Source organism: Paralichthys olivaceus, chromosome 4 (genome assembly GCF_024713975.1).
Source record: "Paralichthys olivaceus isolate ysfri-2021 chromosome 4, ASM2471397v2, whole genome shotgun sequence".
Taxonomy (NCBI): domain Eukaryota; kingdom Metazoa; phylum Chordata; class Actinopteri; order Pleuronectiformes; family Paralichthyidae; genus Paralichthys; species Paralichthys olivaceus.
This window is the reverse complement of record NC_091096.1, coordinates 9,247,936-9,271,583: the sequence shown is the minus strand read 5'-3', so window position 1 is coordinate 9,271,583 and position 23,648 is coordinate 9,247,936. Positions and strand designations below refer to the sequence as shown.

The 23,648-nt window shown below is 41.0% G+C and overlaps 1 protein-coding gene across 3 annotated transcripts in view; it reads right to left on the bottom strand.

Moving 5' to 3' along the window:
- grid2 (glutamate receptor, ionotropic, delta 2) overlaps positions 1-23,648 on the bottom strand; it is a 423,234-nt gene extending 399,586 nt beyond the window's left edge. For 2 of the 3 annotated variants that reach the window (XM_069523619.1, XM_069523620.1), the window contains exon 1: positions 22,614-23,648. In XM_069523619.1, coding sequence (XP_069379720.1) covers positions 22,614-22,704 — 91 coding nt within the window. In that variant the 5' untranslated portion in view covers positions 22,705-23,648. The remainder of the gene's footprint in view (positions 1-22,613) is intronic. The other variant, XM_069523618.1, reaches the window with a different exon arrangement.

Genomic DNA, 23,648 nt, shown 5'->3' with positions numbered 1-23,648 from the left:
GTCCCTCTGTTTTTTTTCTTACTTTCCCACAGCTTCTATTTCTTTATTTATTAATGTAACCATGAAATTACATTACATACATCAAGTGGCCAAGTGGGTATTACAAAGTACATGGTAAAAGTTTTCAATTAAAAAGAGAGATATATATATATATTTTTCGAAGATAATAGAACTAAAAACTCTTAAGTTTGTTTGAAGAACAGAGCTCAAAAAAGTCTTATGAGCATTTGCTCGATCTCAGAAGAAGCTAGTTAATTATATCTGATGTCTTCATAAAGAAAAGAGAGACCATGTAGCTGCAAGAAGCAAATTAGGGCTGTGTCACAACATTGTTCCACTTCAGTACTGCAGATAACATTATAATAATTTGTTTTGGCACAAGTGTATGTATGTGCAGCATGTTGTGCATTTGCTTTTTGCTTTAAACTGACACAAATCTAATTCTATTATATTATATGTATTTTTTTACTGAGACGCTCATTAGAGTTCAGGATGCATTTTTCTGTCCGAACTCGTCCCAGCCAAAGAGAAATACAACCGAGTCCAACCTGAACCACACAGGGATTCTGTATTTGTGTCTGAACCTGACCAGAGCCCGATACAGTTGATGAAAGCCACACTGAGTTTATGTTAGCCTGTCCCTGCATGCATGGCTATTGCTTGTTTTCCAGGATTACAGACATGTGCAGTGTAAAAATGAATCAGCCCCACCAACGTGACAGAGACAACCTGAACCAAACCAATCAGGTTCCAATGGATCCCAAGAGGCTAACATAAGTCATTCAACATTAACTTCACATGCCTGACTAAACTACCTATGTCAAGGCTTTTTACTTTTACCTTTGGGCACCCATGACTAATTTGTGCTTGCAGTGATCAACATCATCGAATATGCACTAAATGACAGAGACAGAAGAGTATTGCATATGACAATACCACTCATGCAGTGCAGACTTCAGATTTGGTTTTAAGAATTACGATTACCTGGCTTTTGCACTTGTTTTCCCTGTCGACTCAAAACTCGTCAAAAGCACAGGGCACAGTGTGCAGTCGTATCCTTTGCTACCTCCATGGCTCTGGCAGCCAATGCATGCAAACACAGACCACTAAAAAAATAACCTGTCTGTTTTTTGCAAGATATCAGATTTCCTAAGGGAAAGCAGTCAGTGCTGGACCCGCTCCGGAGACATTTCATTCCATGAAACTTTCAAGAGAGCTGTGATGGAAAAATGCGTCTTCACGGGAGAACGAAAAAGGCAATTTTTATTGGCCATACCCACAAAACTGTTTTCTGTCCAAGCCTAACTTTTTCAACTACGGTATGAACTTTTCTGTCAATCTTTAATATTAAACAAATTTTCTGTTACTACAACCTGTTAACTGTCACTGTGCAATGCATTATGCCCTATTGGTTTATAATACCCCCAAATGCCCTGGTCACAAATGGAGGATGCAACGTTAAAGTCTGGACTTCAAAATATACCAGTGTGCAGCTTGTTTGATGAAGTTCTTTATTTTTCTGTCTAGACCATGACACATGGCACCATACATTACTCTGTGTCATTAATTTGTTTCTTTTTCTGAGTGAGATCCTAAAGACATTTTCCATCAAAGCCTGATGGGAAAGTAAAGGAGAGGAAATGGATAGAAAACTGGAGAATTTTTAGATTAAGAAATGTTTGTAGAAACAGAAAGTTAGACAGGTGATAACATTCCTGGTTATGTTCTTCCATCACCTCACATTGACCTTATCAAAGGCACAAAGTCTGAAAAACTATCCTCAATATTCTTTGTTAGTCCCATTTTCCTTCTTTCCTCTTTTTACCTCTGTTTCCTGTTTCCCTTTGTTCTTCAATCTCTTTGTGAGAGGGAGGAAAAATACTTAATGGCAGTTTCTGTTTTGTTAGCATCTTATATCACAGAAAATGCTGAGGGAGGAAAGAGTTTTCTCACAAGGATTATGAGCATATATTTGAAAGGAGCACAGATTCTTGTACGTGTCACTTTAGCAGTATGAATTTAAAAGATTGAATAGTTAATTAAGAGCTGAAAACTTTCTTTGAAACCTAGTGTCAATGCAAATGTTACAGATACAGGCAGATGTCTGCAGTATTTCCCTTTAGAGAGGGCAATTTTACAGTGTGCCTGAAATTTCATATCAGTAGGCCAGCTATTTGCATAAAAATAATATGACAATCTAGTCAACACAATCATAAACCACAATCTGAACTCTTTATTTTGAATCTTGAAATGTACTGTTTAAAAAATCCTGATTCAATCCTGTCTATTGATGTATCTATTTTTTAAACACAATCTTCCATTAAAAGAAATGACAAATCAGGCCATGCATCTCAAGTGTCCATCAGTGTCCTGAATCCCAAGTTGCCCACAGCTTTGAATATCATGATCTAGGCAACAATGGTACTTCATTGTGGTCAGTGTGAGTCGTGGCATCTGGTTTCTCTGCTGTTTTCTTATAATTAAATTCAACATTTGAGTGTAGAAAATATGAAAAATGGAAACTCGAAAACCAGGATTCAACCCTGAGCTGTTTGTACCATTTACCATCAATAGTCAAGTGAGGCAGATCAAGCTGGCTCTTTTCATGGCCATCTCGATTCATGCCATTTACACCTGCCAGCAACACCTTGCCTGAGTGTTGGCAAACCAGGTAGTTGACAACACCTCATCTAGGCCTACTAATGTCCTGCCAACTCAGATGAAGGGTGAGGCTTACCGGCCTCCCAAAATTCTAGTAACTGGCTTTGGTGTTAGCACTGCTGGTTACATTTACTGAACAGTTTATATGAGGTCACTCAGGATAATCCATGGAAATATTATCAATAACATAGGATTATAGACAAAGTTCAAGATGTCAATTTAATAGGATAGAAAAATAGGCAGAGAAATTGGCATCTGCCTGAAATTGGTTACATTTACTTTTGGCAAAGTTGATTTTAGTAACAGCAAGACTAGAGAATAAGATGGAGAATTATGTGAAAGAGGAGGAGAGCAGGAGGGCTTTTTTTACATGAGGAATGGATCTTAATCACCTCTGGATCCCTACGACTCTGAAATCAAGGTACAGCATCATTAATATTTCAGCATAACTGGGTGCAGAGCTGGACCTCACAAAGGTTCACATTTTTGTGGGGGAAGAGGGACGGCTTATCGTACCTGTGCTGAGTATTGCTACCCAAGGCAGCTGGCAAAGGCAGGAACCCTCAGCTGATATCAGATAGTGACGGTGCTGAAAGAACATGTACTCTCTAAAGTTCCTGTCTCTGTGTGCCAAAGGCATTCCCCTCAGTCCAGACACTATTTGTTGCATAACAAGTTAAAAAAGCCTGCACATAAACCTGATACATCCAAACAAATGTCTTAAGGCAACAGCACAAACTGTTGCTCCTTAGAAAACAGTGGAGAACACATATTCATTGTTGGTTGTCAACACCTCATCTTCCTTTGCATTTCATGACTAGAGTGTAACTATAGTAAATCAACAACATCCTCTGAATATCATCTGCTATAAGATGTCAACTGTTACTTTATAAATATTGTATCTGCACTTTACATTGTGTGGTATTCTATCTGTACCCAGCATTTTGCTTCCACATAAAAAGTTACAGAGAACATAAAATATATAATTTTGCACTTTTTATTAGTAAAACCCTATGTTCTCAAAACAGTCAATTCTTTGTGGCATGGATTCTTAATTTCCCTTGAGATTCTAGTTGACATGTAAACTTCTGTATTTGTCAGCTGCACATTCACACTGCGAATCTCCAAAGATGCTGAATTCAGATGTGGTGACCCATGTTCATGAAACCAGTTTAAGAGAACAAGTTTTGTGACACGGTGCATTGTGAAGCTGGATGTAGGCATTAGAGGATAGTAAATTGTGATTGTGAAGGGATGCATGTGGTCAGCAACAATACTCAGATGTCACTGTGGCTTCCAAACTATGATTGATTGGTATTAAGAGTGTGTCAAGAAGACATTCCTCACAACATTTCAACACTGCTACCACCTGCCTGGACTGTTGATACGAGGCAGGCTGGGTTTAACAAACGTTTAACAATCCAACAATTTATCAGACCTGGTGGCATTTTTCTGGTTTTTAAACTGTTCAGTTTTGGTGAGCATGTGACCACTGCAGCCTTAGCTTTGTGTTCCTGACTGTCAGAAGCTTGTCCACTCAAGGTTTGACATTCTGGTCATTCCGAGTTGATCCTCTGTTCACCACATTTGTAAAGGGTGATTATCTGAGTTACTGTCTGTCAGCACCAACCAGTTCAACCATCCTCCTCTAAGCGATTCTGTAAGAATTTTGCAAGACTGCTGCTCACTGTATGTTTTTGTTTTCTGCACCATTCTGAGTAAACCATGGAGAATACTGTACAGTAAAATCCCAGATCAGCAGTTTTAGAAGTATACAAACCAGCCTGTGGGACACAGTCAAAGTCACTGAGATCACATTTTCCCTGATTCTGGTGTTTGATGTGAACATTAACACAAGCTCCCAACCTGCATCGTCATGATTCCGTGTGTTGTACTGCGGCTAATGAGTAAGTGATTGGATAACTGAATTAAAAGGGAGGTGTGTATGTGGTCTTAATAAAGTGTGCTCGGTGAGAGGACATCCCACTTGGGAGTATAGTGGGGTGTTTCATGTGCAGATGTTTCATGCCAAGAAGCATTACTGAGGGTACAAGTGTAGGTCATTGCATGTGGTGCAGTGACCTACACCAGCTTGGTTGGGCACATCCGTCTGAGTTTGCAATGCTAACGAAGAATACAGCAACAAAATAATCCCACTGAACATTTGTGTTTTCACACATCACATCAAATTCACTTTGTGCATAATCCTTGGCAAATGCATGGTGATGGTAAAATAAGACTGTCTGTACTCATATTCTGCTTGTCTGCTGAGCTGCACAGCCAGACAGGACAGCTCTTGAAAGGAGTGGAGTGTCTGTGCATGAGTGTGAGTGTGTGTGTGTGTGTGTGTGTGTGTGTGTGTGTGTGTGTGTGTGTGTGTGTGTGTGTGTGTGTGTGTGTGTTTGTGTGTGTATGTGTGTGTGTGTGTGTGTGCGTGCGTGCGTGCATGTGCGTGCGTGCGTGCATGTGAATAAACAGCTGACTGCCAAGGTCTACCACTTCTAATGTTTACTTTGCATCTGATTTTTAAATGTATACAAATAGACAAACATAAATTTGCACTAGTGCTGTCACTCTGCCCTTTAGTAATTCTAGTTTAAATCAAACAAACACATGTCACCAAGACCCAATAGTCCTCCTAAATTTCCATCTAGCAGCATCAAATGTTACACACTCATTGGTATCAGCCCCCTAAATATTTTTTCCCCTGGGATATTGGAGTGGGAAAAAAAACCCAAGAAAATTCCACTGATTCTTTCTTGGCCCATGTCCCAACCTTTCACCGTGTTTCATAGAATTCCATTCAGTAGCTTTTGTGTAATCCTGCAGACAAACAAACAAACAAACCCGCAAAGGCAAAAAACATGTGCTTCTTGAATTATCAAACTTAAATAATTAAGTCCCACACATCCAGACTATGTTTCCTCTCAGAAACTGCATGTGTAAATTTTTACCTTGATGCCGCATTAAGCCTTATATTGTTTTTGCTCCAGTCCATTTTGTCTCAACTTGATGTTCCACCAAATCTGCAAACACTTTGTTGACATGATGTAGTAATCCCCTTGAAGCACTCTAGCCTGCACATACAGTACATGCATCTAAATAGAAAACAATTCTATGACACAGAATACAAAAATTCATACCGAGCACACAGCGCTATTATGACCACCAGCAAAAGGAACTAGAATGTGCACATGCATTAATTTCACAGCTCGACTTTGTTGTCTGAAGTCAATTTCACTTTAGTGTTGTATGTTGACTTTGGACTCCTGCTGCCCTGTAGCCACAATACAAACTAATCCACTCTTCCCCTCACCACTAAACCTTTCCTGAATTACAGCATTGTCCTATTGTGCATGTCCTCTTCTAAGCTCTGCTAACTCCCTTAGGTGTGTGTGTGTGATGGTATTTTTCCTCTGAGTGTGCACGTGTTTGTGGGGAAGTGTTTTTGACATACAGACAACTTGGAAATGGAACATAAATAGAGTGCCCTTTCCTTGTGAGAATTTATACCCCTCGTACAGAATATATTCGCACATTCTCCCTCATGCAAGCACACACAGGTCACCAGAAATCAGTGGAATAAATAGGACCAAAAACAACAATATCCTGATGATTAGAGCTGGGACCTTCAGACTAAAGAGGATTTGCAGCTTAACTTTTTAAGATTTAGCTACAAGACTTATGCTCATGACCACAGTGTAATTGAATAAGACATTTGCATAAGGATTACCAGAACCCGGTTCTAATTATTTTTACCGCGAAGAGATATTTTCAGTCAAGTGAATAATGGTTGAAAAAAACAAAGATGAAGTAAGCAGTAGTAATAAAGAGATTCAAATTATTACCACTGCTTTATGACTATGCCTGAAATACAACTGCAATGATGTGTGACATTTTGAAGAGTCCCTCTTCTCCAAGAAACACAGCTTCCCCAAAAGCTACAAGTAAAAAACGCAAAGCTAGACTACACTTAGAAGTGTCCTATAACTTCTCATTTTATTGGGACTATCTGCATGAAGAAGGATGAGCTGGAGGGAGGTACACACACGGAAATAAATATATGAAAATAAAAGTTCAAATAATTTAATGCATCTGCAGAAGTTAAATATAGATTTGAGGAAAGCGAGAGTGGAAACTGACCTAACCCTTATGATGTAGCTACCACTCAACAAAGTCAATTGATAAATAATACAACGCTTTAAAACAGTAGTACTAAAGACTTTTTTTCTTCCCCATAACCATTAAACTGTTCCTTATATAATTGTTTGTCGACAACCGTCTTCTCTGTGCCTGGACAAAAGATAAAGAGGCTGATAAAAACTTCCACTGAAAGACACACTGCTGTGCGACAAAGAGAGAGAGGCAACTCTTCACGTAATTCCTCCTTGCAGTCTGGCATGAATGAAACAGAACTTCAAAATTAGATTTATCTTATTGGATGGAGCCAGATGTGGTTTTGAGGATAGATTAGTGGCTGTGGTCAAAGAACTCAAAGAAATACACATATTCAACTACTGTTCAGTCTACGTGCATGTGTGCATTTCCTACTTTTTTCACTTTTGCATTTACGCTGGACTCACACACATGCGTTGCAATAATGCTTGATGGTGGGCAAGCCTGACGTCTGATGCCGGCGTGATCATCATAACAATCACAGTTTCATACTTGGGAAACACAACATAGCCGACTTTAAAGCTAACGTGCCATGCACTGCTACAATGCTAAAGAGAAGTACACAGGGAATAAAGCCCATGACCACACGAACACACCCGAGGTCCACCAGCTTTCAGGTTCACCAGAGTGTTTGTTTAAACGCAATCTGATTGGCTGCTGGCTCTGTTGCTGAATGAAAATCTGAACTCTACTAAACTTCTCGCATAAGCAGCCCGAGCAATGTGACACAACGGAACCACAATTCAAATTGGCAACACATGATGTCACCACATCACAGCCAACTCCCTAACCTTCATGGGGCTCAAAGCAGAATCTGATACCCCACCGCCTCGCTGACCCCAATACTATTGATTATTGGTAGTGCTTTGGCCTGGCTGTATGCACTCTGGCTGGGCCTGGATCTTTGCATGAAAAGGATGGCATGGAATGGAGTTACTGTCCCAGTCTGCCCCTGATCGACTACATAACTACATATCATTACAGTGTGCATCCCAGCATGATCATGAACGTGACACCAGCTCTGACAGTGGTAGAAGGAATTGATTAAACCAGTAGCATAAACTGCTGGTCCTTTAACATATCATGGCTATTTTGAATGGTTGCTGCCATTGATTTAATATATTCCTGAGATAGAAAAAAAATGTGAGGCATTTCAAGGGCTCTTGGGGGCCTTCTGGTAGCCACAGGGGCCCATAGCAGACGCTTAGCTCGCTTATGCTTCAGGCCAGCTCTGCACCACATTAAAGGAGAATAAGCAGTGTTTCAATTGAAGCTTCCAACATATATGTGTGATACTGTGTTAGTGATTGTTTTAGATAGGGGTAGGCTCGTATTAGTGAAATTGTATTCTCAGTAGCGTTTCAAACTTTTTCATGGCAGACATTTTGACAGGTCACTACAGAAATAACACAGGTGCAATAATAAAACAATACGGCAGCATCACATCCCAGGGCTCTGGTATTGTGCACAATGGTTCACTGCTGGTTTCCTGGACACTAAAATAAATATGAGCCATTGTTAATGTTATTAGTTCCATCTGGGCTTTTACTGCTGTGACTCGTCATCTGTCTACAGACAGCATGCAAATACGAAGCGTGAGCAAAGAGGAAAAGGTAAAGTGCGTCAGTATTAAAAATAGATGCAGTAAAAAAATAAAAAATAAAGATGAAAGCCAAAAAAAGCCTCCATATTTACTCCATCAAAGACAGCTGGGCCAAATGAAGACAGACAGGGGAGAAGTGGACAGACTTAGCAAGTTAAGCAGTGTAATTCTTCCACTGAACCAGGTTAGAGAAAAATCCAATCGACCTGAGCCATTCTTAGAGTATAGATTTTTTATATAGAGGTAAGTAGAAACTAAACTCTCTTATTGCAGTGTGTGTCTCTGAGTATAGGGACACGTCTGGCTGTTTATCTAGTTGAACTATGCATTATTGTATTGGCTGTGGTATTGTCTGCAGTATCCTTGGCAGCACTCCTGAATAAGAATTAAGTATTAGTGTTGATGCTGGAGTCCTCTGCACATAATACAGGAGCAGGCGATAACTCCTGACTCGACTTGCAGTACAGACTCTCCTCCTCCCTTACCATATAAATAAGTGCAGCTATGAAATGTTCTGTCTGAGAGATGCAAGCACTGTGCATTTATGAAGCCTGTAACAAGTGGAATGCACTATAGACATGCTGACGAAAAGTATGAGCGAGGAAGGAGCAGGATAGGCGCTTGATGAAGAGGAAAACAGATGTGAATTTTTCCTTTCATTGGAGGTCAGCGTAACTGGTCATAGTGTGTGGGCAAGAGGGTGAAGGGTTAGGAGAGTGAGAGTGGAGCAGAGGGAAAAACAAGTAAATAGAAGTGGGGGGGTTGAACAAGCCTGGAGGGTTGTCCACAGCCAGACAGTTTCTAATGATGCTGTCTCAATAACAGATACCACTGTGCAAGAAGAAGTGGCTGTGCTCGAGTGTTCTCCGACATAAGATATTCCTGTGGTTCAAGAGGGAATCACATTATCATATTAATTACAGATAAGATTTAATGTGAGATGGTTTAAATATTCTTAAATGTTTGCTTGAAGAAATATAAATAAACAACAGGACACAGTCTGAGGTGAGAAACAAACAACCAGCGATGATGATGAAAACCATCAACAATCTACGCCACAAAGGGTCAAAGTTCAAGTTCAAGTTGGCACAAGCAAATGTTTCATCAAAGCTACTTTGAAAGGAGCTACAGTTTGCAGACCTCTAATTTTTCTTTATCTTCATTGCTTAAACACCATTTTTTGTTCCTTGGGGTCTGTGCATCTACTTTGAAAAAGATCAAGGCACATAAAGCAGCAAAACATTTCCCAGGACCTACCTACCCCTTTAATCTGGATGCTGTAACTATTACAGAGTCTGTGTAATCAGGAAAAAAATACAGTATAATCAATATGCCAGCCTCCTTTCTACCAGTCCCTATGGCATTCGCTGCTGTAAATAACAATGAAGTTTTTATTCGACTTGCTTGAGGATACAAATTTGTAAGCTATTATTAAGCTGTGAATTATGTTACATTATGAGCAGCTGAGAGACAAGCACTTATAGCTGTATTAAGAGCTACACACAAGACGACCACGTTCACTTGACTTTCCATTTCCCAGTTCAGTGTGAAAACGCTGTTTATCCTTTTTTTTTTTTTTTTTTGCGGTTGGGACTGTTCAGAGAATAAAACAAACATTATGAGGGTCATTTTAGGTTTTGATGTTACTGATGTTTTACTCTGTTGTCTGAATTTCTGCAACCAAACATCAATTTAAAAATCAAGAAACCAACCAGCAATGAAAGGGATCTAAATAGTTTGAAGTTGGCTTCATCTGAAGTTGGCTTCACCTGAAGTTATCTCGAAGCCCCTCTGCGATCGTCTCATTACAAATTAGCCTCTGGGGGCAATAGCCAATATTTTTGGGCATTCAGAGTAGACAGTGGATATATGGGCCACGAATCTTCCATCTCCCATTCACTGTTTACAATCTTTTTTAAGTTGATTTGGTTTTAAACAGATTTCTGTTTGCAGAGGTCATCTCAAGCAAGTACAACAACAAAATGTTGCTTTGATTTATGAACATTGCATAACAGTACAACATGACTATTCTCCTGCAGTGAAAACATTTACTTGTAATGTAGTATTTCACACTATTGTGCACTTAACCCTACTGAAGCTTATATTTTCTAAGGTGAAAGCTGCTTCCCTTCCTGAGCGTATCGATACAACTCCATGGCATCGGACTGGGCAAGTGAGTGGTGATAAAAGAACTCTGAACGAAACACTTGCTTTGTCCCCAGGGAAGAATCCCGCTAACCGCTATTGACCACCATAACCACAGGGTAGCAGAGTGAGAGTCAAGGAGCCATGAGGGGATGAGTGTGTGAGATGTGATGTATCATGTATTGATGCATGCATTACAGGGAGAGACAGTGGCTCTGCTTTGTCAGGAAACAGGAGGAGGTCAGGGGGATAACTAGAGGACATTCTTTGGGTGACATTTGTGGGTGTTTGAGGTCACAGGCACAAGGAATGAGGAGTTCATGGATGACAGACATTCTGGAACAGTTTATTTCAGTGAACAGCAAGTCCTTCTCTCCATGCTGCATGATTTGAAATATAGATGATTTATCACATGCTGAGTTTTTGATTTTTAAGAGAAGTGGCAACTCTCATACAAGAAGAATTTCCATTAAAATGCTTGGGTCTGAATTGCTCGTAAGTTTTTCAAGTAAGCTACAGTTTTGATACATACAGCTGTGCAAACATACAACAGTGCAAAATGAACAACGATGCACCTACGAGGATCTACAGTAATTCAGCTACACAGACCTATATCACACTCTTATCACGTAGTGTTGTTTGAATGGCCAACACAGCCAACTCTAGCTACCTACTGTTGCTGTCTAACACATTTATTATTACCTAATGTTGTTTGCGCTGCATGCAGTGTCTGCATAAATCATTTCACGGTACAGCTTTTTAGCCTCAGGAGCTGTGTTTCTGCAATCCACTGTGTGTTGATCGCATGGATGCACAAAGGCGTCGTTTGATTGTAGGAAACATGTGGAACAATATACAGTCCTCTCAACAGGAGTGCACATGGCAGGTTTTTATAATGCAAAGATGGGCGACAAAATAATGAAACAAATAAAAAACGATTCACTGTATTTTTATGTAATGTATCAGGGCTGTATACTATTCTATATCAGTGGAGTATGTCTCTATGGTAATACAATTGTAAAAAAAAAGAAACTGATATAAGTTTTATCACCTTTTGTACCTGCACATGCAAAAACACAGAAAAAGAGGAAATGTTTTCAATACATTCAAAAGTTTTATAAGTATTTGTTTTTAATTCATTTTAACCTTAACAGTGTTTGTAACTATATTCCTTCTCCCCCTTCAGGTTGATGGAGGTAATATAACCATGAGGAAATTACTTGGCATTAAAGCTGTAACCCCCATCACACAGGCTTTTATTCAGTGAATAGCACTGACTCAGGCATGTGTTATTTAACATGCATGACATTGGCTCACTCAGACAAGTGATAAAAATGGCTGTAAACAGGGATCAAGTCGTAAACAGCGTTTGTTTTCAATAAAACAACTTCATTGATGCACTGCGGCTCATTCAGTTCGTTTGACCATTGCCACACACATGCATGTGATGTGTGCACATAAGACCTGTAGATAAACATTCATTAAAGAGAGGTTTATGACTACACAAAGGTGTGAGTGTGTCTCAGAGACTCAGTTAAACTTAATGGGGTTACGGCTGCAGAGGAAGGCTGCAGACTGTGACTCAGTCATTCCAACCATGACGGATGTCCAATTGGTTTAGTTGAATCTGATGTGTGAAACAACGAATTACACTAAGGTTACTAATCAATCATTTTTATTTTTATTTTTTTACTTTTACTTAATATTGTTGGCATGAAAAGCAGATGTAGCCTGTCATTTCCAATATATTTCAGATACGGTATATGTAGAAAAAAACTACACTCAAGCCCACGTGTAACTCATGCAACTGTGAGATAATCGTTTCTCTCTTTGCAATTCAACAGCTCATGTGCAACTCAGTTACACTGTATGTATTCTGCTTACACTGTACATATTCTGTTTACAATCTATATATTCTATTCATATTGTTTATATATATTGTATATATCCTTGCATTTACATTGCATGTTTACTTGTAATGTTTGCCACTGCCACGAAGCACATTTCCCAGTTGTGGGACAAATAAAGGATAATCTTATCCTATCCTATCACATGTCCAAATTGATCAATTCCCTCTTATCCGCACAGAAAAGACTTTCAAATTACAAGTAAGCAAACTACATGCAAAATGTCCACTCTCTCACTCAGACCCTGCAGGAACACTAGATTGAAAGCTACAATCCAGATGGGCACATGCAGGCAGCTTTGTGACGTGTTGCCAAGTGTGTCAGGCAAAACAACAAACAGCACAATACGATTCCACGACAGTGATTAGCAAAGTGTTTAACACCTCTCAGTTCTGATGCCTGTTTCTCTAATCAGACAGCATATTAAACATCGAGGGGGAGGGGGAGACAAAAGAGGGAGAGGAGAGCAATGGGGGTGGGGGTGGGGGAGGTGGGTGAGAAAAAAAATATAAGGGCACATAGAGTGCAGGCACACAGAAACAAACGAAAGTAAAGAAGAATATGACAAAGAGAAAAAATTGGAAATTGTTCCAGAAATGCTGAGGGTGGATGGAGAATGAGTGAAAATACTCCAATAAAACCACAGAAGAAAAGATGGTTTGACCTCAGAGGGAAGAGACCAACGCTGTGAAGGTTCATTTGGTTTTGTGATCAGGGGAAATGAAACAACCAGTATTCAACAGGAATGAGAGCATGTGTGTATAAATACTCACACCATGAATTTACAGCAACAAATGTAATCGCAGTAAATCTAAACCCACACAAGAAGAGATTAACTACAACAGTAGCAGGGGCTGCATACGGCTTTAGCTCAGAGCGGCAGAGGAAGCCAGACGTGGAAAAATATCCACATATATTTTGTATTTCTATATCATGTCAACAGCACAACTGTTGCTTAAAGGTCACATTAAAAAATAACTGAAGAAAAGTTATCACAAGGTTTTTCAAGATTCTGAACTAATTATTATGAACACTTCTAAAAACTAAAATTGACAAAATGGCGACATGAATAAATTGAGGCTGCAGCTACAATTAAATTAAGGCAATATTATAATTTTTAGTGTTGCAACTAGGTTTTTGGTTTTCATTTTTTTCCTTGCCGTTTGATCACATTTGAAATACCAGAATCATTACTTGATATCTATAATTAAAGAAAGAATGTCACTGAGTGGCCACTACTAACTATTGTTCCAGCAAGTCTCGCTTTGACAATTTGTTGTATCTGCAATCATGTAACTGAGAAAACCTGATATTTCTTGTTTTTGGCATCAACAACAACTGTTTTTTCTTCAACTTTTAGATGTAAATATTAGATATGAGTTGTGCGTCAATGCAGCTTTGCCTTACACAGCTTTTAGACTCTACACTTTAGTATTACAGCTTGACCCTTTGGTGCTATCATGTTTTATTTGCATTAAACAGTGAAAACAGTTAACAGTAAAGTTTTTTAACATAAGATATCAAAAATATCACTTCACTTCACAGCTGTTCTACAAAGAATGTCTTATTCATTTCTGTTAAGTTGAAAAAAATAAAATAAAAGTAAGGACTTATTTCCTGTGGGCCTTGAAGGAAAAATGAAAGCAGTTTTCAAAAGCAGCGCAAGAGATGTATGCACTTGTGTTTGAAAGGCTGTAGTACAACGAAGCTCACGTCCAACTATCTCCATGCTTTACTGTTCGATGAATCATTTACGAATGAGTGGAGCAATGAAGACTGTAAAGGGAACGAAGCTTGGATTTAAAAATGTTGTGCATGTGGTGGAGTGCAGATTTTTTTGTGACTGTATCCCTTGTGTTCCTTTTGCATGCATTTATGTGTGTTAACGTGGCAGCATATGTGCGCATTCTAGAAGAAACTTGCCAAGGCCCTGCTTTCAGTTTTTTATAGAGCAATGAAATGCAGTCTGCCCATGATTGGTTGTCAAGAGAAATAATTTAGAGAGAGAGAGAGAGAGAGCAAGTGCCAGGAAATCACACTGGCACTCACATAAACTCACATGCATGAAGGCGCATAAATAAACACACACATGCAGGCTGGTATGTGCCCATACACACAACACATGGCCCAGGGAAGCGGGCACTAAAGAGCACTTTTACTATGCATGCAAATTCAGACAGTATTCCTGTTACAAACATGTTCACACACACATGGAGGCCTGGCGTGCTCCCTCAAATACAGCATGTTCACAAAAACACATTTTATGCATATTCAGGACAGCCTCTGCCCCAGTGAGACAGATATAAAGAGAACAAAAGCATGAAAACAAAAGCAGAGAGAGCGACGACAGAGCCGCTGCAAATATTCAGTCTACTGCAAGAGTGAGGGAAGTATAAAATGGATGAACAACAGACAAAGACACTTACACCCACATACAGTGTGTGTATACTGCACATGCAATACAAATGTACAGCCATGCACACATACACACAAAACTGGCGGTAATGCCAGCACAGTCATTAGCGAGGAAAGTCTTCTTTCCTTTAAAGTTTCTCTCATCGTTATCCTGATTGACCTGCTGCAAACCAAGCATTCGTCTGAATAAGACTCAATATATTTCAGATACGGTATATGTAGAAAAAAACTACACTCAAGCCCACGTGTAACTCATGCAACTGTGAGATAATCGTTTCTCTCTTTGCAATTCAACAGCTCATGTGCAACAGAGGAGTGAAACAGTCGGTTTCACTCCTCTCAGTCTTACTGTTTAATCAACATATTTGTATTTTGATGGTCTCTATAGCGATATAGTGTGAGCTTTAATTCCTCCGTGGGATTGCATAGTATAATGTGTCCCCTCTCTGGTTGTAGAATATTTTAAACGCATGCATGTCTCATAGGCTATACAGCCACAGTAACATATTACGAGCAGCCGCAGATCGATGTTAGATGAAAATATTCAAATTCTATAGCATGGTGGGCTTTCAGGGCTATAAACCCATGTAACCTGTGTCCTAAAACAGCTCTTTGCTGATTGAAGCGCAAACTTCCAGCCACTGCACAACCATTTATTACCAGCTTTTTTTTTACAGAAACTGTAAAATGTCCTCATGTAAAAAAGAGAGCAGTTATTAATCGATTGACAAAGTATTAAAATGTAAATACACACTGTTGCTTTGGCTCTGTACTCTTCAATAAAAGATATAGGTCGGTTTCAACCTTTAGTATAACAGATGTTATTTTCTTCCACTATTGATTGTCATTGTTAGTCTTCGAGCCAAAGTCCATCTGAGAATTTGTTGTGTTGTAATTTATGCTTTTTTTACTCAAACATGAATAGTATGAGCTCAGGTTAATGAGGCCTACAGGACATAAACAGCACAGTGTTCACAGGGGACTTAAGTTGGTAAAAAGATTTTACACAACATTAGTTGCTAATATATGTATTATTGTGGATTTTTATTCAGCCATGATTTGGCGGCCATTTTTACATTTGTTTCATATGAATTCATATGAAACAAAGAGGGGGGTGATTCTGCGCTCACAGAAGCGATTTTAATCAATCGCCACAAGAAGTAGGCTGACACTTGTCTTAGTGAACAACAAAGGTTCCTGTCCTCCGATGACGTTAAGCATGTGTGACTGTGTGGGTCGGATGAGCACAAACACACAATACAATCATCTGGGAACATGGGCCTGCTTTGTACAAGTCCTTGCCAGGCCATCTGGTCTGTTCTACCAGCAAAACTGACTTCTGCCGTGAGATGAAGCACCTTCAGCAGGGCTGGACTGTCTCGCTTCAGACAAGCAATCAACCTCCTTCTCACAGCTACCTGTCAGTCCATCTCAACCTCAGACACACACAGACAGACACACACACATATTCCCTCCCTCTCTGTGGCCTGGTTAAAGGTTCTGCCTCAGTGACCAGATACAAACGTCAGAGCTACTGTCTGTCTCCTTCACAAGAGGATGCACAACAGTCTCAAATATCACAAAACATACACAAACCAGGCACAGAGTTTACATCTGTGTGAACCATAGTAACTCCCTCCCGCGCACGCATGCACACACACACGCACGCATGCACACACACACACATATATATACAATCCTATAAAACAGAAATGCAAGGTGCTAAATCTTCCCAGTCAAAAATAGCATAGACCAGCACAACTGTCAACACTCGTAGATACATAACTCAAAAGATATGATGCGTGTCATGCACACTGCTGAGCCCCCACCCCTCTGGATAGGTGCATAACTGCAGATTAAAATACACGTGCGCACGCGCTCGCACACACAGAAGTTGATAGTTCTAAAGAGGAAGTGCTGTTGACAGCTGTGTAACCCGTAGACAAAACCAGGCATATACACGCACACACAACACACACATTGGGATGTTCAGAAATCCTTCTCCATGGAAAAGACCAGAATAGCACCATGGTGAAAGAAAAACCAGGCCATGCCAGGACAATTATCCCTCTTTGTTTGTCCCCCCTCATTTCCTCACCCCACAAATAATGAAATGTCACAAGTTTCCCATAGCTTCACATTTCTTACAATGCGAGATGAAGTGTACAGATTGAAAAATGCATCCAAAATAGCTGATTAAATGATAATCAAAGACACATTTCTATTACGTGTTGATATGTAGTTTGGTCTTGACAGACACATAGACTGCACACAGATTGTTAAGTTATCATTTAAAATGTTTGTAAAAAATAATTGCTGCTCTAATTTTGCAGATGAAGTATTTTGGATTGTGCATCATTAGTGGAGTGCCCCATGCAAATGTTGAACTATCCTGTTTAATGTGCATCCCAAGAGTGAATCATGCAACTCTGAAACATCCAGTGTTTGATATTTGACTGTGAAAAGCCTAAAAACTTTGTGCATTATTCACCATTTACGCTCACACGAATATTGTGGGTAAGAATGTGTAAACTAAATAATAAAGACTCATGTAAATAGTCTAAAATGTCACACTCATTTGCCACAGATACATATCTATACAAACTGGGTGGTAAAACACAGAAGTGGAAACTTAAACTGAGTTATCTCATACACACATATACGACTGTCCTCCTTTCTGCACAGCATCAAGCCGTTAATGTTTCGTGGAGTCCTTGAATGAAATGCCAACAATTTTTTAAAAATGACTGCAGAGGCAACACGGTCTGTTAGACCAAATCCCTGCAGAGTCTGATTTTCTGTGTTTTTCTCCTCTGCTCGGTATCACTGCATCATCACAGCAAGGAAGTGCAAGAGAAGTGTTCCACAGGGGCTTCTAAAATGAGCTGACAGTGATGAATTTAATTTTTCAATGATTCAACAAAGTTCCTGGCCAGATATCTTGAAGTAAAACTGCCTGCCAAATGGCAAAAATACTCAATGGCTCATTTACATATGAAGTGTTCTTGAATGCATCTACTCACACATAAATTAAGCCCACTGATTCTTCTGCTAGGACTTCTCTGCTTAATGTAGGAGATTATGAGCAGAATAGATTTTTGCAGCCTGTAATGCACAGAAATGACATGACATAAATCTTGCCAAAAATGCTTTTGAATATTGTATTGATCAATAATTAGCAGAGAATGACTTCCATGATTAACTGCACAATTTCATCGCCTTAAAAGTGTTGGTGCTTGCAAGAAAACATAGCGGACAAACCATTCTTCCTCCTGTCTCTTCAGCCAAGCGTTCATTCAGTTTTCTATTTGGCTGTGATCTAGCCAGGAGCAATGAATAGAGAAAAGAACAATAACCATATAAGGCAGATGTAATATGTGACCGACTGGCAGCAGTGCATTGAGACATTGTGTCACATGTACCCACCCTGTATTCATTTCGATTAATACTGCCCGTGGCATTTGAAATGTGTTGACAACTCTGACTGGTATTAATCTGTAGGCTCAGACCGTGCACTAACTCATTAGTACAAATCTAATATACTGTATTTCAGTGATGTGTATCAAAACAGTGCCTGTGAGTGCATCAGAGAGAGCTGAGCCAATGTACAATACATTATTTGAATGAGGGTGAGCCAGGTTCGCTCGCACAGGGAGCCAGTGGATGCACTCTGACACAGCATGGCTAACTAAAAACAGCGCGACTCCGAAGCAGTGACTTAATCTAGCTGCATAAATCACAGTGACTTCCTGAGTGTAACTAATCAAGAACACACACAAACATGCATGCTCACTCTCTCTCTAACACACACACATGCAGAATCCATACGAGGCGCCCTCATAAAGCAGAGGGCCATTGCCATGCAGTACACGATGCGGTGATAGCCAAGAGGCAAGCAACCCCCCCTACCCCGCATGCTGATCATTAGAGAGAGAAATAGGGATGGAGAAAGAGGGAGGGAGGGGAAGAGAGAGAGAGGGAGGGAGAGAGAGGGGTGAGGCAGTGGTGCCAGCTCCCCAACAGCTCAATAACATTTAATGCCTGGACAGAGCAAGATGAAAACGTCTGCTGGTCACGACTGTTTGTATCAAAGAAATAATGGCGGCTCTGTTACAGGATGTCACAGGTTTTCAGTAAAGGCAGCTAAATAATGGTTGATGGTGATGGCACTTTCTCCTCTACTTTCCATCCTCCATCTTTTTTTCTCTTTGATACATATCTCTCTTTGTCTGTCGAATCTCTCCCTCTCTTTCCTTGTTCCATCTTTAGCAGTAACTAAGAGATTAAAGGGGGATTACTCCTGACATGCCAATGTGACGTGCCTGCTGGGCATAGTACATTTTATTTTTTATTCAGTCACAAATAAATATAAGGCACACATATGCACTAAAACAAAAATCTTCATGGATATCAATTATCTTAACTTGCAAAAGGCTAAATTCGGACGTTGGGGAATCAGTAAATTGTTAATTTGGCTTCTACGCCTGTGAAACATCACCTCAAATTAGAACAGCAAATCACAATACACGCTCATGTACTTGTTTTCCAGTTTTATGTGTTGTTTCCGAGACCTGCTGAGGAAGCTGGGATGAGGATGGATGGGCCGAGGGGATGGAGAGTGAGAGATGGGCAGAATGAGAAAAGAGAAGTATTGTTTTTGGGGTGATAACCTTTTGTTGTGATTCAAAGTACTTGCGGCTAGCAGGGAAATGAACTATTGATTAGAAATAAGGTGTAGGGAGAGAGAGAGGGGAAAAAAGACACAGTGACTGAAATCACAGCAGCAAAACAACCGCCCACACTGATGCTTTGTCCTCGAACACACACACGTAAGGTAAAAAACACCCTTAACAAAGTGCTTAAATGGAGCTGGAACTAACCAGGAACCAGTAAACTATACGCATCGCCTCACTGTCTTTTCTACTAATTGGAAACCACTCACTGGCCTGGTTCCTACAAAAGGGTCAAGGAGGAATCGCTGGTTTTTCTCATTATCCCTGTCACTAACTTTGCTTCTCAAACATATATCTGGGATTTGTATGGATTATGTTGCAAACTGGAGGTGATTTGAGAGCCTCTACTTCTGTAAATCCTGTTTCTGTACAGCTTCATTTTACCCACTTACTCTTGTAATACTGTGCAGTACAATATATCTATCCATTTTTATGTTTGCTATAGGCACATAGATAAACACACAACACACTGAGGACGATCCAGAGCTGTGTGTATTTATGGTTGCTATTGAGACTTGTACAATTTGCTCTTGTATTTTTGGGTTAAGTTGATAAACCATCACAATGAAGGAGACTTACAACAAAGCTTAATATCAGCATGTTACTGTTTATAGATTCTTGTGAAAAACCTCAGCTAAGCTTATATGTGGCCTGGAGCAAGTGAGACACCATGTTTGAAAAAAAACACTAGAGTCTCAGTAAGCAGAGATGTACAGAACAGAGGCAGTGTACATACAGGGAACCTTGACCCACTTCCAGCAGCTGACAACAACCTTGCTGCAGTTAGCCTACATAGCTGCAGATCCCTGAGTAAAAAATGTCTGATATTCAAGGGGTTTTAGTCACATTGCGAACACTCTTATCTCACTTACAGTCAGTGAGCAGGTGAAGTTTCTGTGTCCTGCTGTGGGACTATTGCTGAACATGTGGCTGCTGCTGGGATCAAACCATTCAGTCACAGGGTGATCTGTCTAAACAGTGGATTACTGTGCCACCCCCGTAGGGCCCACAGCCACAGCCTGCAGGTTTCTGCGCATGTGTGGCTTTACTAACACAACAGCAGCCTCCCTGCTGCTCTGCGCCAGAATTTCTGCATAACCTATTTTCAAAACCTCAAAATAAAATCTACAACAATCGGGAACTGAGTTAAACTATCACTTTCTAACTTGCATATTCTGTGGATGATGTTTGGTTCATCCACAAGATTTCAACCTGGTTTGATTGACACGGCCGCAAACAAGATGATATTCATTCTCTGCCAACTTGACCTGTGTAAATCTCATTCATTTGGTAATGCAGCTGCTGCTGTGAGCCTGATATGAAGCATCAGCTTGTTCTACAGCCCAGACAAGACGTTGGACTGATACAGCTCTTGGCCAGTTGGACTCAGGTAGCCACGAAATTGGGATGAGGTGTGCTCTGTAAATCTAGGAAGACAGGAGCTAAATGGATCCAACAGGTCAGTCCTTGCTTACTGGCAGCATAATGCAGTGGGTTACATTGGTGCTTCATAATGTGTCACATACAGCATGTGCTTTGGAGTGCATGTGTGTCTTTTAAAACATGGATGAGCCCTTAGCTATGCAACATGGTCAAAAACAGTCCAGCTTGGAGAGGTGGTCATCTTCCTGCATGTGTGTGTCTCCTCATCACTGTCAATCATGCACCTACCCAATGCTATCTCTATTTTCTTTGCCCACCATTTATTATTGTGTCTGCAAACAACATAATATCCATCATCTGCCAACTTGACCTGTGTAAATCTCATTTATTTGGTAATGCTGCTGTTGTGAGCCTGATATGAAGCATCAGCTTGGACTACAGCCCAGAGAAGACAGTGGAGTGATCTAAAGTGGCCCGAGGTGTGCTCTGTAAATCATCTTTATCCAGAGTCTAGATGAATCCAACAGCTCAGTCCTCGCTCGCTGGCAGCATAATGCACCGGGTTACGTTGGTGGTTCATAATGTCTTACATATTGTACATGCTTTAGAGTGCCTGTTGAAATATGGATGAGACCTTGGCTATGCAACGTGGTCAAAAACTGGTCAGCATGGATACTTCCTCATCCCCCTGCATGTGCATCTGCCCATCACTGTCAGCCATGCACCTACACAATGCCCCCTCTAATTTCTATGCCCACACCAAGCCACAGAGTTGTGCAATGGCTATGTGCCCACCACCACCACCTCGCGTCCTCATCCTGCAAGACACGCAGTCCAGCGTCATCCCCCTCTCTCTCTCTCTCTCTCTCTAACCTATAGCTGGAAGCCGGGGGCGCTTCTACATCGCTCCCTGATGTCGACATCACACTCAACACAACAGTGCCACACTTTGCCGGTGGTGGTGGAAGGCAGAAAAGACGTTATAGGGCATAACACGGGGTTTTCTCTCTCTCCTCATGGCACTGCAGTGGCTCACGATGTTAGACGGTAATGTCATTGTGCTTCAGGTTAATCCATTTGCAGAAAATGTCCCACCATGCAGGGCAACATCACCCCATCCTAAACCACCTGTTTTTTCCACGCATGCTGTGCACATATATCCATTATTGTGCAGCCTACTGTAAAGGATTATGTGGAAGTACAGTCCGTTCCCTTGACATTGCCCACCTCAGATCCATATGTCTATAAATTATATTGACTAACACACCGACTAAATGAAAATTACATTACGCATCTGATGCTCAATAATCCCCTAAACTTAAAGGCAAACTTCACTTGAAAATCATGCCCCCAATGGCGCAAAGGATTCGGCAATTGTTGGATGTGCCAAAGACTAAATTCAAGTCGAGCATCTACATCCGTAATTCAGAGAAATAAGCCCCTATAATAACCACAGGGTGTCAAAGAAATCGCCATCAGTGCTGTGATTGAAGCGGTGCAGCGCATGTCGAGGCTGAGACCTCCAGTCTGTTGGCTGAGAGACGCGCACACAGCCTCATTGTGCCCCGGAGAAAAAGCGCAGGAACTCACCGATGTGGATGATTGAATCCGAGAGCACCGACTTCCACTCCTGGCTCCAATACACGGCGACGAGCAACACCACAGCAGAGGTAACTTTCATGATGTCCACATGTATTTCCCCTCCCCAGAATCAAGAGGAATACAAATAAAAAACCACGGCTCTGTGAGTGAGAGCGATCGGAGTTAAAATCCCGAAAAACCTGGAGCTTCTGTTTTTTTTAGTCCATCAAGGAAATTCCCTGTAATTTGCTCCTTGGTGTGCTCTTCTGTTGAATGTGATGATGAGGGGAAATCAGCAGAGATCCCCGGGTACTCACACACTGGCACCCTGTTGAAATTCTCACCAGCATGAGATCATATTCTGGGGCGAGCGGAGAGAGGCGCGGAGCCGCAGAGGAAACAGAACCTGCATCCAAACGCCGACGCGTCGAGGCGAAGTGAGGGAGCTGGAAGATGTGGCCGCTCGTTTGGAGAAATAAATCTGAGCCCGTTCAATATCGTCAGAGGGTGGGGGGGGGGGACCTAGTTATCTTGAAAAGCGGGTCCTGTTGTAATGACCCCGAGAATCCCAGGCTCTCAGATCTGGCGACGCAGTTTTCCCCCTGCACCAATCACCAAATCACCAGAAGCAGCCTCAGCGGACCAAGCCAACGCCAAAACTTCCATTTTCCCCAGGGGCTTTTTTTTTCTCTTCCCTCCACTTGGCCCCTCTTTGGATACAACAGCCTCCAGAAACACGCAGACAGCGACTTTAGTTAGAGAGCAAAGACGTGCCACATGATGAAAGCCTTGTCACATGGCACAGCCACAGAGAGGTGCCGTATCCTGAAATTGTCTCTAGTTTCCAGTGGCGATGAGAGACAGAGCAGGATGGAGAAGAAGGAGGGGAGCTCCGACACACGCGTCTTTTCTGCGTCAGGATGGAGGAGGGAAAAATGTGAGCGAGGCTTTTCTGGAAGGATGCACGCAACGACTCTCCGCGGTCCGCACTCCGTATGCGGGCACTCCGCGTCAGCCTCGGCTCGCACGTTGGCTGGTGAAGAG